The 11,922-nt window shown below is 45.0% G+C and overlaps 1 protein-coding gene across 1 annotated transcript; it reads left to right on the forward strand.

Moving 5' to 3' along the window:
• The first annotated feature begins 3,342 nt into the window (after positions 1-3,342).
• Positions 3,343-11,465, forward strand: DEPDC7 (DEP domain containing 7). The gene is made up of 7 exons (XM_050975896.1): positions 3,343-3,452; positions 5,748-6,135; positions 7,671-7,801; positions 8,721-8,910; positions 9,674-9,888; positions 10,945-11,087; positions 11,277-11,465. The coding sequence occupies exons 1-7, from the start codon at positions 3,380-3,382 to the stop codon at positions 11,463-11,465; spliced, it is 1,329 nt and encodes a 442-aa protein (XP_050831853.1). The 5' UTR covers positions 3,343-3,379.
• Positions 11,466-11,922: the final 457 nt, after the last annotated feature.

An 11,922-nucleotide genomic window follows, 5' to 3' on the forward strand; every position in this document is an offset into this window, starting at 1 on the left:
TGTTGAATTTAAATACTCTGTTTCTGCTTTATGCTTCTAATTAAACCCTACAGGTCTTACATGAGACTCAGAAATTCTTGAAAACTGAAGTTTTTAAGTTCTTCAAAACATAATCACTCTCTTGATCCTTTTGTAGCTGGTAGGAATATTTCTAGATGACCTGGAAATAAATGAAAATAGATTTTTATTTTACTGTTCCTTGCTATAAAAGTCCTTTATAACAGTTGAAAAGAATTTGACAAAAGAATTTGTGGAGTTTTGTTGGGGCTAGGACTTCTGTTAAAAATACATTGGTCTCTATTTTATGAAATAAAACGATTTTATGAAATAAAACTATTTTATTAATAAATTATATTAATTGTGTCTTTGTAATTGGCACTCTCTTGTGCATCCTTTGTTCAGCTTTATGGAGGTTAATTAGGGGAATCTGCTGTGGAAGGGGACACCAGTTACAGTGAGTTGTACTTTTATCCTGAGCTCTTTCCACCAGCCAAAACCATCCTGGCTGCACTATTTAAAGTAACTAAATAAAACTATAAACAAATTATTATATTGCCAATAATTATGTATATATTAATAATTGCATAAAAGTTTAACTGTACTTTAGGAAAGCATTTTATTATGATATTATTTTAAGAAATAGCAAAAGATGGCATTTCTGAGATACTGCCTGACCAGCCAGTATCTGCTGCCTGCCCCTGTCAAAACTGGAGTGTCAGGGCTGTGCTCACAGGCACAAAACATGAAGGCAAAGGCAGAAATCCAGGGTAGGCTGTTGATCCCCTGATGATAAAACACAAGAATAAAACCTTACAAACTTGTCAATGAGCAGCCCTCAGTGCTGTGGCTGTGGCTTGCTCTGTTCCCTGCAAGCAGTGTTTGACAAATCATTCTCCAAGGTAAGGTGCAAGGTTCTGATTGCTGCACCTCCTACTCCAAAATGTTTGTGGGTTTGAATTCTCTCAAGATTAGGTGAACCACAGCAGGATGATTGACTGCTTTACTTTATTTCAACAACTGTGCAGCGCACTGCAGCAGTTTTTAAAATAAAAATTAATACAGTATTTATTGTTTTGCAGTTATATTTTGGCAATGCATAAAAAATTCTAGCATCAAACTGTTGCAAAAGCAGGGAATAATTAAACAGTGCATTGTATGTTATTTTATTGGGTTCCTACTGGCACCTGTGAATCAGGACTACTTTTATTTAAACATCTTCCCTCCTTTCCCCAACAAAATCACTTCCTGTTAATCACTTCCTATTGTTCAGGAATCAAGATGAACTTTAATTTTTTTCCTACAGCTTGAATAGGTTCCTTTCTCAGTGCCCAGAGACTTAAGCCTTCCTTATCTGAGAAATTTCACAAAAACTTCCATTTTTAGAACTCCCTTTATCAAATACTGTACTCAGGCAATGAAACATGAAGAAATGTTTGTCTGCCACAAGTCTGTGGTACCCAGTTGCCTGTAGTAATTTTTCACAGCTTCAAATGCAGTGCATTGTCTGTTTATTTGCATACAATGCACAAACTTTCAGTGCCCTACCTGTAAGTGTGACAAATGAGGATAGAAGAAGGCTGCCCTGAGCTTCAGTGGGTAGCAAACATCCTGCATTTCCACCAGCTAGCACAGAATTTGATGTAGAACAGGCTAAAGTTCAATAATCTGATGACTCAAAGTGAATTTTTGAATCACTTGTAACATGGTATTATTTGGTCTTTAATGTGCATTACATTCTTCCGAGTCTGTGTACCATGGAGATCAGTTTGGCTTGTTCTGTTCCTATGGAAATCAATCCAAAAACCATGAATTATTGTATGTTGTTCTAATACACTTCCATTGAGTAAGAATATGAAAATACATGATTGTTAATAGAAAATTATACTTTATACAGAGTAGAAAATTATGTTGGATCTCTCAGCAGTTTGCTGCAGGCAGTAGAAAAAACCCCACTTATTACTCTGAAAATGAATTTATTTTTTCATTTCATTGCAATGAGAAATGCCAGCTGCCACAATGAACAGCTCATGGAAGACATCACAAGAAAAGTTCAACTACATGTGCTGCTCAAGCTGTGAGTCCTACAGGAAGAGCCAAGGACAGCATTCAGGTGTTCAGCCATGGTCATGGACAAGGCCTGTGCTCAGTTAACCCACAGAAATAGATCTGGGTTTTACAAGGAGAGGCAGAGGGAGCTGGGCCTGTTCAGCCTAGAGAAGAGAACAGAGAGGGCATCTCATCCATGTGCATAAATATCTGCAGCCAAGAGGAGGGAGCCAGGCACTTCTCAGTGGTGCCAAGCAATGGGACAAAAATAGGCAGAAAGTGATCCACAGAAAGCTCCGCCTGCACCTGAAGAAGAACTTCTTCACTGTGCAGTGATCACACCCTGAACAGATTGCCCAGAGGGGCTGTGGAATCTCCCTCACAGAGATATTCCAGACCCATCTGGCCACAATCCTGTGCCATGTGCTCTGGGATGGCCCTGCTTGGGCAGGGAGCCTGGACCAGGTGTCCACTGTGGGCCCACCTGGGATGTTGTGAATTCCAGCATTTTGTGCTCTGTCACCAGGGACAGATGTCCTGCTGCCAGGAGTGCAGATGGTGCTCCCAGGGCTGCAGGAGGTGTCAGGGCTGCTCTCACCTGTGTCAGTTCCCCATCCAGGACCTGGGGTGCTCTCACACCAGGCCCATGACCTGCAGCACCAGCTCTGTGCAGCATTCCCACCCTTCCCACAGCAGCCACTTTCCTGTGGACACTGCCAGTCTTATCTGGAGTCATGTGTCCAGTTCTGGGCTCCTCAGTACAAAACAGACATGGAACTATCAGAGAGGGTCCAGTGGAAGGTCACAAAGATGGCCAGGGCTCTGGAGCATCTCTCTTAAAGGAGAAACTGCAGGAGCTGGACCTGTTCAGTCTAGAGAAGACTGAGAGGGGATCTCATCAATGCACATAAACATCTCAAAGACAGGTGACAAGAGGATGGTACCAGGCTCTTTTTGGTCATGCTGAGGGACCAGATGAGAAGCACCGGCCATAAACTAAAACACCAGAAGTTCCACCTCGGTACGAGGAAGAGCTTCTTTCCACTGAAAGCGGCAGCGCACTGCAGCAGACATTCCTGTGCCACCTGCTCCGGGTGACCTCGCTGGGGGGAATTAGACCGGACGGTCTCCAGAGGTCCCTTCTACCCATGACCATCAGGCCGCGGCAGCTCCGAGGAACGAAGCCGCGCTCGGGCAGTGTCGGGACGGTCTCTGCCCTTTCAGCCCCGGGCCCGGGCACCGCCCCGGGGCGGGGGCGCGGCAGCTCCGCCCCCGCGGGTCCGAGAGCCGCGGGCGCGTCCGGCGCGGCAGATGCGCGGAGCCGGCGCTCGCCATGGCCACGGTGCGGGAGAAGGTGGCGGCTCTGAGCCTCAGCGCGGTCTGCAGGCCCGCCGCCAGGCCGCCGGGTATGGCCGAGCACCGGCACCGGGGGCGGGGCAGGCAGTGGGAGCGGGACAGGGAATGGGAGCGGGATCGGTGGTCCGGGCGGGGTGGATGGAAGGGGTGGCTCTGCTCGCCGTGGGATGCAGCTCCCCGGCGGCGGCAGTTGCGCTCGGCGCCTTCTCCGGCTCCGAGAGGTTCAAAATTTGGCCGCGCTCCGGCACCGGGAGCCGCTTCCGCGGGAACCCCGTCCTGGCTGCGCGCCTGCCCCGCCAGCGGCAGCGGCTGCTTCGGTCCGGGCGGCAGCGCCGGGGACCCACAGGACCTTGCCCTGCCTTGCCCTCCTCTGCCTTGCTCTTCCTTGCCCTGCCCTGCCCGCGGAGCTGCAGCCGGGGTGGGTGCCAGGGAGGCTTGGGCAACTCCGTGGCCCCAGCGCGGCTTAGGAGCAGGTGCCTCGGTAGCGCACCGAGCGGTGAAAGGACGCTCTCTGGGAAGTGGTTTTGCCCTTTTTCTTTCCCTACCTTGAGCGCCTTAACTTTGTGGAGACTTGTTGTCTTAGTGCCACACTTCATACAGCTTCCCTCAGAAAAGATCCGAAGGCTCTGTGTGTGTAAGGAAGGGCTGATAAGGCTGCGAGTAGTAGTTAAAGCATTGCAGGTTGTACGTGTTTGTGTTTATTCTAGCGACAGAAACCAGTGTGGCTGTATGTTTGGTGGTGTCGGGTTTGGGGTTCTTCCCTCCCAAAGAGCATAGCTGGCTATTGGAATGTAGGGCTGGAAGCAAATTCTGTGTTCGTTGTGTTTGTTCTGCCTTTCCGAAGGTGTCATCGGGTTAAAGTGTCAGCAGTTGTGTACCTTGTCCGTCTTGTACTTTTAAAGCTTTGGAAACTGGAAGTACTGGGAGATTTCTACCTTGGCTGGTTCAATGCTGTGTGTTAAAGAGCTGCTGATGCTGCCTTTCTTTTCTTTTCTCTCTCTCTCTTTTTTTTTTTTTTTTTTCTTCCCCTCCTTATTCTTTTCAGAAAGAAAAGATGCTGTGTTGGTGCGTTCCTTGCTTTCTCTCTCTCTTCCCAGTCTTCACTGCCCCTCTACCTTTCCTTTTCCCCTTGCTTATTTGCCAGTCTGGGCTTTCTTGCAGCTGGGGATCAGCTGAAAACTGACTGGTGATTTGGTGCCCCAAACTGGAAAACACCTCTCTAACTAAAGCCGCTTCAGACTAAACAGAGCAGGAAAAAACCACCTCCTGCATCTCTGTGGAAAACGCTGGTGGTAATATGTTCCAGAAGGAGTTGCATGTTGTTGTTTTTTTCAAACACTGCCTTGCACTGTTAATTCATTTGGTTTGAGGTCTGTCACAATCCCAGCTGGCTTTCTGTAGGATTGCTGCCAACTCCTCCTTCCATATTTTGTCCTTCAGCTTTTGATTTCTCTCTTCTTCCTCTGCTTTCACTCTTAGTAAATTATTCATCTGACTTACTGAGAAACGTGTTCTAATTCTAGCCTCCCTGGTGGCTGCAGCTCTCCCCATTTGGGTGCCACCTGCTTAAAAACAAACTTGGTGTGTTTTTGAGTCCTTGTGGAGGCTGAGTGTAGCCTCGGGTCAAACTGTTGGCTGCTGGCATTTTGTTCTAATCAGACTGGTAAATGAGTAATAGTTCAGTGGTTTCACTGGGGGAGGGAGGACGGGGCTGGCTGGCACGGAAGTGGCGTTGGGTGACCCAGCTGAGGTCTCTGCTGGCAAAGGGCTGTCTGGTGGGATCGCTGTGGAGTCAGTGCCATCTCCAGGGAATCCATGGACTTGTTCGTGGTGTGCTCAGCACTGATGTTAGGTAGCTTGTGTGTGTGCACAGTCCTGCAGCAAGCAGGGTTCTGAGGTGTCTCTTCATCCCTGCTTCCTTCTTCCCTGCCCAGCTGTGTTCCTCTGGTGGTGTTGTGGAGGAACTGGGGTGTTACCAGTGCATGCAGCTAGTTTGTGGTTGTGGGACTGGTGTGCTTAGCAGTGGTTCTGCAAGGGTGACCATTAGGTGACCGAGGGACACACAAAAGGACAAAGCGGGAGGCTGAAGAAACAGGAACTCCTGGTTGCAAAGCTTTAGGCTGGTGTAGCGAGGGGAACCACCAAAGAGAGAGAGGGAGACAGTGGCGCAGATCAGGCAGACTTGCTGAGCAAGTAACACAGTGTTAATGCCCGAGCAACCCGAGCCAAAGTGGAAGTCTCAAAGATTTTCAAATCCTTACGAGGCTGACGAAAGCTAGAAGCCAGGAAGGGGGCTGTTCTCTGTGGCTGCAGCATGAATTCAGGCTTTGTGTGTGTGTTCTCAGGCTTCAGCCTGGCGCAGAAGCCGTTCGGAGCGACCTTTGTCTGGAGCAGCATTATCAGCGCTCTCCAAACTCAAGTGGAAGTGAAGAAGCGCCGCCAGAACCTCAAGAGTTACCACGACTGCTTCATTGGCTCGGATGCAGTGGATGTTGTCTTTGCCCATCTCCTGCAGAACAAGTATTTTGGGGAGGTGGATATCTCCCGGGCTAAGGTGGTGCGTGTGTGCCAAGCGCTGATGGACTGCAAAGTGTTCGAGGCCGTCTCAACGAGGGTCTTTGGCAAAGACAAACGCTCCGTGTTCGAGGACAGCAGCTGCAGCCTCTACAGGTTCACAAACGCCTCCAACCCGCCAGAGCTTGAGAAAGATTACCAGCAGTGTGCCCCGCAGAGGTTAGTGCGTGGAGGTGAAGAGACATTTTTTACAAGAGGAAAATACTATGTGTTCCTGGGGAGAGAAAAGAAAACTTGTACATTTAAGGGGTAAAAATAGACAGTGCATAGATATTTGTGAAGATGTGGGTGGAAGACAGGTAGGAAAGAGCAATTTGAAGAGAGTAAACCACACAGCCTACGTGGTTGCTTGTTTTCTCTGTCTGTTATCACCTTGCCTTGGGGGAGGGAGGTGAGAGGGTAGAAATTAGGTGCATTTACATACTGATCTAAATCAATATAACCAGCTGGAATTCAGGTGCATCAAGCAGGCTAATGCAACAGGGCAGTCTTTAGTCACTGTACATCTAGGTCTGGCATAAACCAGTAATCCATGCACCTTCTAGGGAAAAAAAAAAGTTTTTTCCTTTCCATCTTTTCTTTGCTACACTTCCAAATAATTTCCTTTTTTAGCTGTTTCTTTATGCATGTATGACTTGTTCCCAGGGTGGGTAGCAGGCTCTTCTGCACTCCATCCTAGAACCAGAGGGAAGTGCAATGGTGAGGTTTTTTTGTTTCCCTGTCTCTTTAGGAGTGGGCAAGGAAATCCCTGGTGCTAGCTAACCCCACACCAAGCAGGACATGTAGATGCCACTTTGCCAAGTAACTTCACTTTAACAGTTCTTGTGAAGTGTTCATCTCTTCACCTACTCTGACATATTCTTACAAGAAACTATGTGGGTGTATTTAATGCAGTAGTTTTAGCAATGTGCACTTCTGGAAATCCTAAATGGTATTGACCCAAAATTCTTTATTTGACTGACATGTTCATGTGAGTAGCAAATGTGAACTTGAGTGCATCAACTCTGATGAAAAAAGTAGAGGAACAGAGATTAAAAGTATTTCCTTTGTCCTGCTTCTCCCCTCTCTCCCACTAGCTCTTGTTCTGTCCTAAAGCATACTGTCCCAAGTCTTTATTTAAAAAGAGAATACATGAGAAATGAAAACCTCTTTAATTAAATGTGGTGTTCAAAAATATTTCCATCAGAAGAGCTGTTAAAGTAAGACTTAGAATATATTGAACAAACAGTCATTAGACAGGATTATCCCTGTTTTATTAGTGTAGAATGAAGGTGTTTTTTTTCTGGGCAGGGCACAGATCCATCGAGTTACATTTCTTCATTTAGTCAAAGGAACAGCTCTATCAATACATGCATATCCGTGTCAAAGACAGTGGACATCAAAAAGATTTTGCAGTGCCCTAAAACAAAGAAGAGTTGGGAATTGAAATCTCCAAGCACAGCTTGGAGAAACAGTAATTTTGTGGCTGGAGTGGTTCTGTTACATGCAAATAATTTTTGCAGGTATGATACATTCTCCTGGGTGCCTTGGACAGGGGAAGTGTCAGGCAGGGGAGACAAGGGGGATTATGTAAATATCTCATGTTTGATCATGGGACATTTACCCATATCTGTGTGTTGCATAATATATTTGGTTATGCATATATATGATTTTATATATATATATATATATATATAAACTGGTTTTAATCTCAGATATGAGAGCAGCATGTTGCTCTACTCTACCCCATTCAAACCAGAAAGCTTGGAGGATCTTTGGGAAAACCTAAGCCTAAAGCCTGCAAGCAGCTCTCAAGTAAACATCTCGGACAGCTTGTCCCGTCAAGGTAAGCCAAATAATGTCTGTGTCAAGTAATGTCAAATAAGCCCTTTGTCTGTGGGAGAAGGGAAGTCCATCTGCAGGACTGGGAAGACTTGTGCCCCTCAGGTTGGACAGGGAGGCAAACTGACACTCACAGGATTTTGGTTTGAACACCATGTCACGAAAAGGCAAATTATATTTGTTGCAAGCTTGCCTTTTGCCTTTTTATTTCATTAGATAAGTGGCATTATCTCTTGGTTGAAGTAAATCACTTTTGAGGAGAAGAATACCCAATGGGCTTGATTTGAGTTAGAAATATTCAAATACTCGGTTACCTGCACTACTTGTGCTGGTTTTAGTCAGGGCACATAGTCTGCTGTTAGCTGGAAGTGAATCCAGCACTCCTCTAGTATTGTGTGAAACTATTCTTGACAATTCACTGCTGGTCTTTCAGACCAAAGGATGATCTAATGTGTTTTTTCTTTTGGTTAAAAGTGCTAATGCATCCTAGAACCTGCGGTTTCATCATGGGGAAATATTCAAGGAAGCTGTGATGAGGAGAGTGTCACTGTTGTTCTTTTTTTTTTTAATCCCTTATCTAGAACAAAGATTGTTTGCAAATTAGAGCACAAAGAGTGTAAGGCACTTCAGACTTACTCGAAAAGCAGTTCTCCCACACTTGTAGCTAACTAAACAAATGGGTAATTCTTGCCTTTTTGTGGTGATAAAAGGCACTCTAAACAAATGGGTAATTCTTGCCTTTTTGTGGTGATAAAAGGCACTTCAAGCTGATAAGAGCCACATGCTTTGCTACGGCAAGTCTCTACTTTGGTAAAATCAATCTGTTAGGTTAGGCCTGATGGGAGGAAGGGGAGTTATCTTCCTTGGGATCAGTTTTTGCACATGCTGAGTATCCCTGTGATTTGTGTATCCACCCTTCCCAGTTATTAATGAAGTGTGGCAAGAACAAACAATCGCTCGCCTGCTGCAGCTGGTCGACCTCCCTCTCCTGGAGTCTCTGCTGGAGCACCAGGAGATCAGACCTCAGCTGCCAGAGCCCAGGAAGGCACCTGGATATGTCATCACCAGCAACTACCTGGACAGAGAGATCCTCAAGGCTTTCAGTGACTCTCAGTAAGTAATCATTGCTGTCCTCTGCAGCTCTGACAAACTTTCTGCTTTCAGGGGAATGTAAAGCACAGTTGGTCTTTGGGGGGATGTAGCAAATGTAGCAGTCTCAGTACTGCAGAAAGGATGTGAGCAGGTGCTTTTTCCCCTGTTGGAATAACTGGTAAATAACAATTGCTTAGTGAGAATGTCTGCTGAACACTGGGATGGGTTTTGAATGCAATGACAGTAGTTGATGGTATTCAGAGGGGAAATTCTCTGCTGCATTGAGGGAAGAATAGAGGGTTTGTAATCATCATGAAAGTTTTTCCTGGAGACATGGCTTGTGAGGAACCAGTTTAGTTTCTCCTACTGTATTCGAAGAGCTAAGAATGTTGAGCTTGAAACTGTGCATAGAGTTGAAAACATTCTCAGAAAAACTTGTACCAGTCTGAATCAGATCAAGGTTCATGTTTCTGTTTATCTAGCGATAATTGTGTCCTTATCTAACAGTAGAGGACATGATTGACTTTGGGTTTTACTGCTTGGGACTGTTTACTTGTGGGTTACTAATTTTTCATCTTGATTAAATACATAACAAGGAGGCTTATGACTGTGATCTGCCCGAGTGTGTCAGGTGAAGTGTCTTGTGCGTGAATTTCCAATGGGTTTTAGTGCCTACACACGCAGATTTCAGTGTGATGGAGGAACCAGTCTGCCTGCTCTCTGTGGAAAGCATTGCAGCCAGCTCTGAAGGGCTTCCACAACCCCAAACCCCTCTGTCTTCCAGGACAGATGAGTGGCTCTCAGCAGCAATTGATTGCTTGGAATATCTTCCTGATCATATGGTGGTGGATATTAGTAGGAACCTGCCTGATCAGCCAGACAAAGCAGATTCCTGGAAACTGCTGCTGTTTGAAAACATTGGGAGATACTACAGCCAAAAAAAGGAGCCACTCTTAAGCCATGCACCTGAAATTCATTTAGGAATTGCAGAACTATTAGGTAAGTAAAATAGAGCTGTGTTCCAGTGCTTATGTATTGAGAAACTGAGTGTTTACCTCAGGAGCTGAGATTAAAAGCTGACTTCTACAAGTGCTGCTTTGTTTTGGTTTGGTTTTGTTTGTTTGGGGGTTTTATGTATGGTTGGGTTTTTTTATAAATTTCTAGTCATTAAGACTGTTCTTTGACATTTTGGTTCTTACTGTTTGCAGTTCTGTAATCATTGTTCACGTCTGTGTATAATGGCTGTGAAACCAGAGTGCTGTAATTTGATGCTAACTGGTATCCATGGAAGTCAGATATCCATGGGAAATGAAATATAAATATATATATAGATGCTTGGTGCCCCATTGCCAACTTTTAGTTTTTTTCTTCTTTACTTGTTTTTAAAATTTTGTTTGGACAGCATTTTAGAAAGCTTTTGATGTTTTAGTTCTCAACATTTTATCCAGATCTCCTTATTTTTCATAAGTTCTCTGCCTTGATTATTCTCCTTTTTTCATGTTAACTGGAATACTTTGCATTTATATCCCATTCTTCCTCTCTACATGATAGAGGATATTAGTGCAACCTACTTAATTTAAACAGTTCACAACTCTAAAATGACTATTCTGCATAGTGAAGCAAATTAAAACTTAGCAAAGTTCTACAAAGTAACTTGCAGTTAATTCATCAAACTAGCCCATGTGTCTAGGACATATTCCTCAGTTTTTGTGAGGTCTTTATTGCCACAAGCAGAGGTAGTTTTTTTTTAATTTATTTTTTTAATAGAACCATTTTCCTTTTTCAGTATTTCTCACCCCCTTTAAGATGGCTGAACTGTAATTGAACTTAATTACAAGGGAGCTTTAATGCCAGGCTGAAGGCCCTGTGTGTGGGATGTTGTCAGAGGCTCTGCAAGCAGCTCTCCTCAGCCTGGGAGAGGTTTTTGTGAGAATGGATTGCTGTGTTTGGCTGGCTCTGTTCAGAAATGGGCATTTCTTTAGTGACTAATTCAGGTGTTTTATGGTAGCATTTATTGAAATGAATATGGCAATGGATCCCTTTCTCTCTCCCCAGTGAATGGGAAGATGGAACAGTCTTTAGAAGCTGTTCAGCTCTATTTGAAGCTCCTAGACAGCCAAGTCAGGGAGGAGTTCAGGAGACTGCTGTACTTCATGGCTGTTGCAGCACATAATTCTGAGCTCAAGCTACAAAAGGAGGTAAATCTGCATTCTTGACAGTTGTTTAACTCTTTCTGAAATCCAGACTGCCCAGGTACTGGTCAGAAAACACCTCTGTAGTTTAAATTTGTGAGTACAGGAAAAACAATGTCTCAGAAAAACAAAGGGGGTGCCCTTCTTATTGGGGGACACCAACTCTCCCGGTCATTATTTCCCTTTGTTCTTTAGAGTGACAACAGGATGGTTGTGAAAAGGACATTCTCTAAAGCTATTATCAACAATAAAAACCTATCCAGAGGGAAAACTGACCTCCTGATCTTGTTCCTTGTGGACAACCAGAGAGATGTGTTAAAGGTAGGAGCTGGGAAATGGCCAGGTTTTGTTTATCTGGTGTGTTCATGGGGAACTGCCTTCTAAGCGGCTGTTTTGCATATCCTCTCGTTCTGATCAACGGTCACAGGGGGCGCTGCAACAAAATGGTCAGCAATAAAAAAACTGCGGGCCCTGCAGAAAGGCCAGGTCCCAGCAAGATATCAAGGGCACTATTCCCAGTGAGCTTGTAAAAAAAATTTGAAAATCCTCCCGTCATGCCTCAAAGAGAATGCGTGGTGGCAAAAGAGTTTGTAACAAAGCGGATGTCGATATCTAAAGGAGGGGGGTCCTGGAATCTCCAGGGTGGGGGAGGTGGTGATAATCCTCTGAGTGTTCACCGTTCCTTTCAGGTTAACTTTGCCAAAAGGCTGGATGGAGGAGTATCGCTCCACCACAGCGAAGACACAAACAAAGGATTGAATGTTGTCCTTTTGAAAGCTATTGATGATGAAGATTCAAAGCTCGCTGACAAAGAGAGAAAGAGGCTGCTAGATCAGTTTCA

Source organism: Serinus canaria, chromosome 5 (genome assembly GCF_022539315.1).
Source record: "Serinus canaria isolate serCan28SL12 chromosome 5, serCan2020, whole genome shotgun sequence".
Taxonomy (NCBI): domain Eukaryota; kingdom Metazoa; phylum Chordata; class Aves; order Passeriformes; family Fringillidae; genus Serinus; species Serinus canaria.

Excerpts from the sequence above, each read along its gene's own strand:
- DEPDC7 (XM_050975896.1), top strand. The coding sequence starts at position 3,380 with ATGGCCACGGTGCGGGAGAAGGTGGCGGCTCTGAGCCTCAGCGCGGTC. Across the intron at positions 7,802-8,720 it reads GGACAGCTTGTCCCGTCAAG|TTATTAATGAAGTGTGGCAA; the intron begins GTAAGCCAAATA and ends CACCCTTCCCAG. Across the intron at positions 9,889-10,944 it reads AGGAATTGCAGAACTATTAG|TGAATGGGAAGATGGAACAG; the intron begins GTAAGTAAAATA and ends CTCTCTCCCCAG.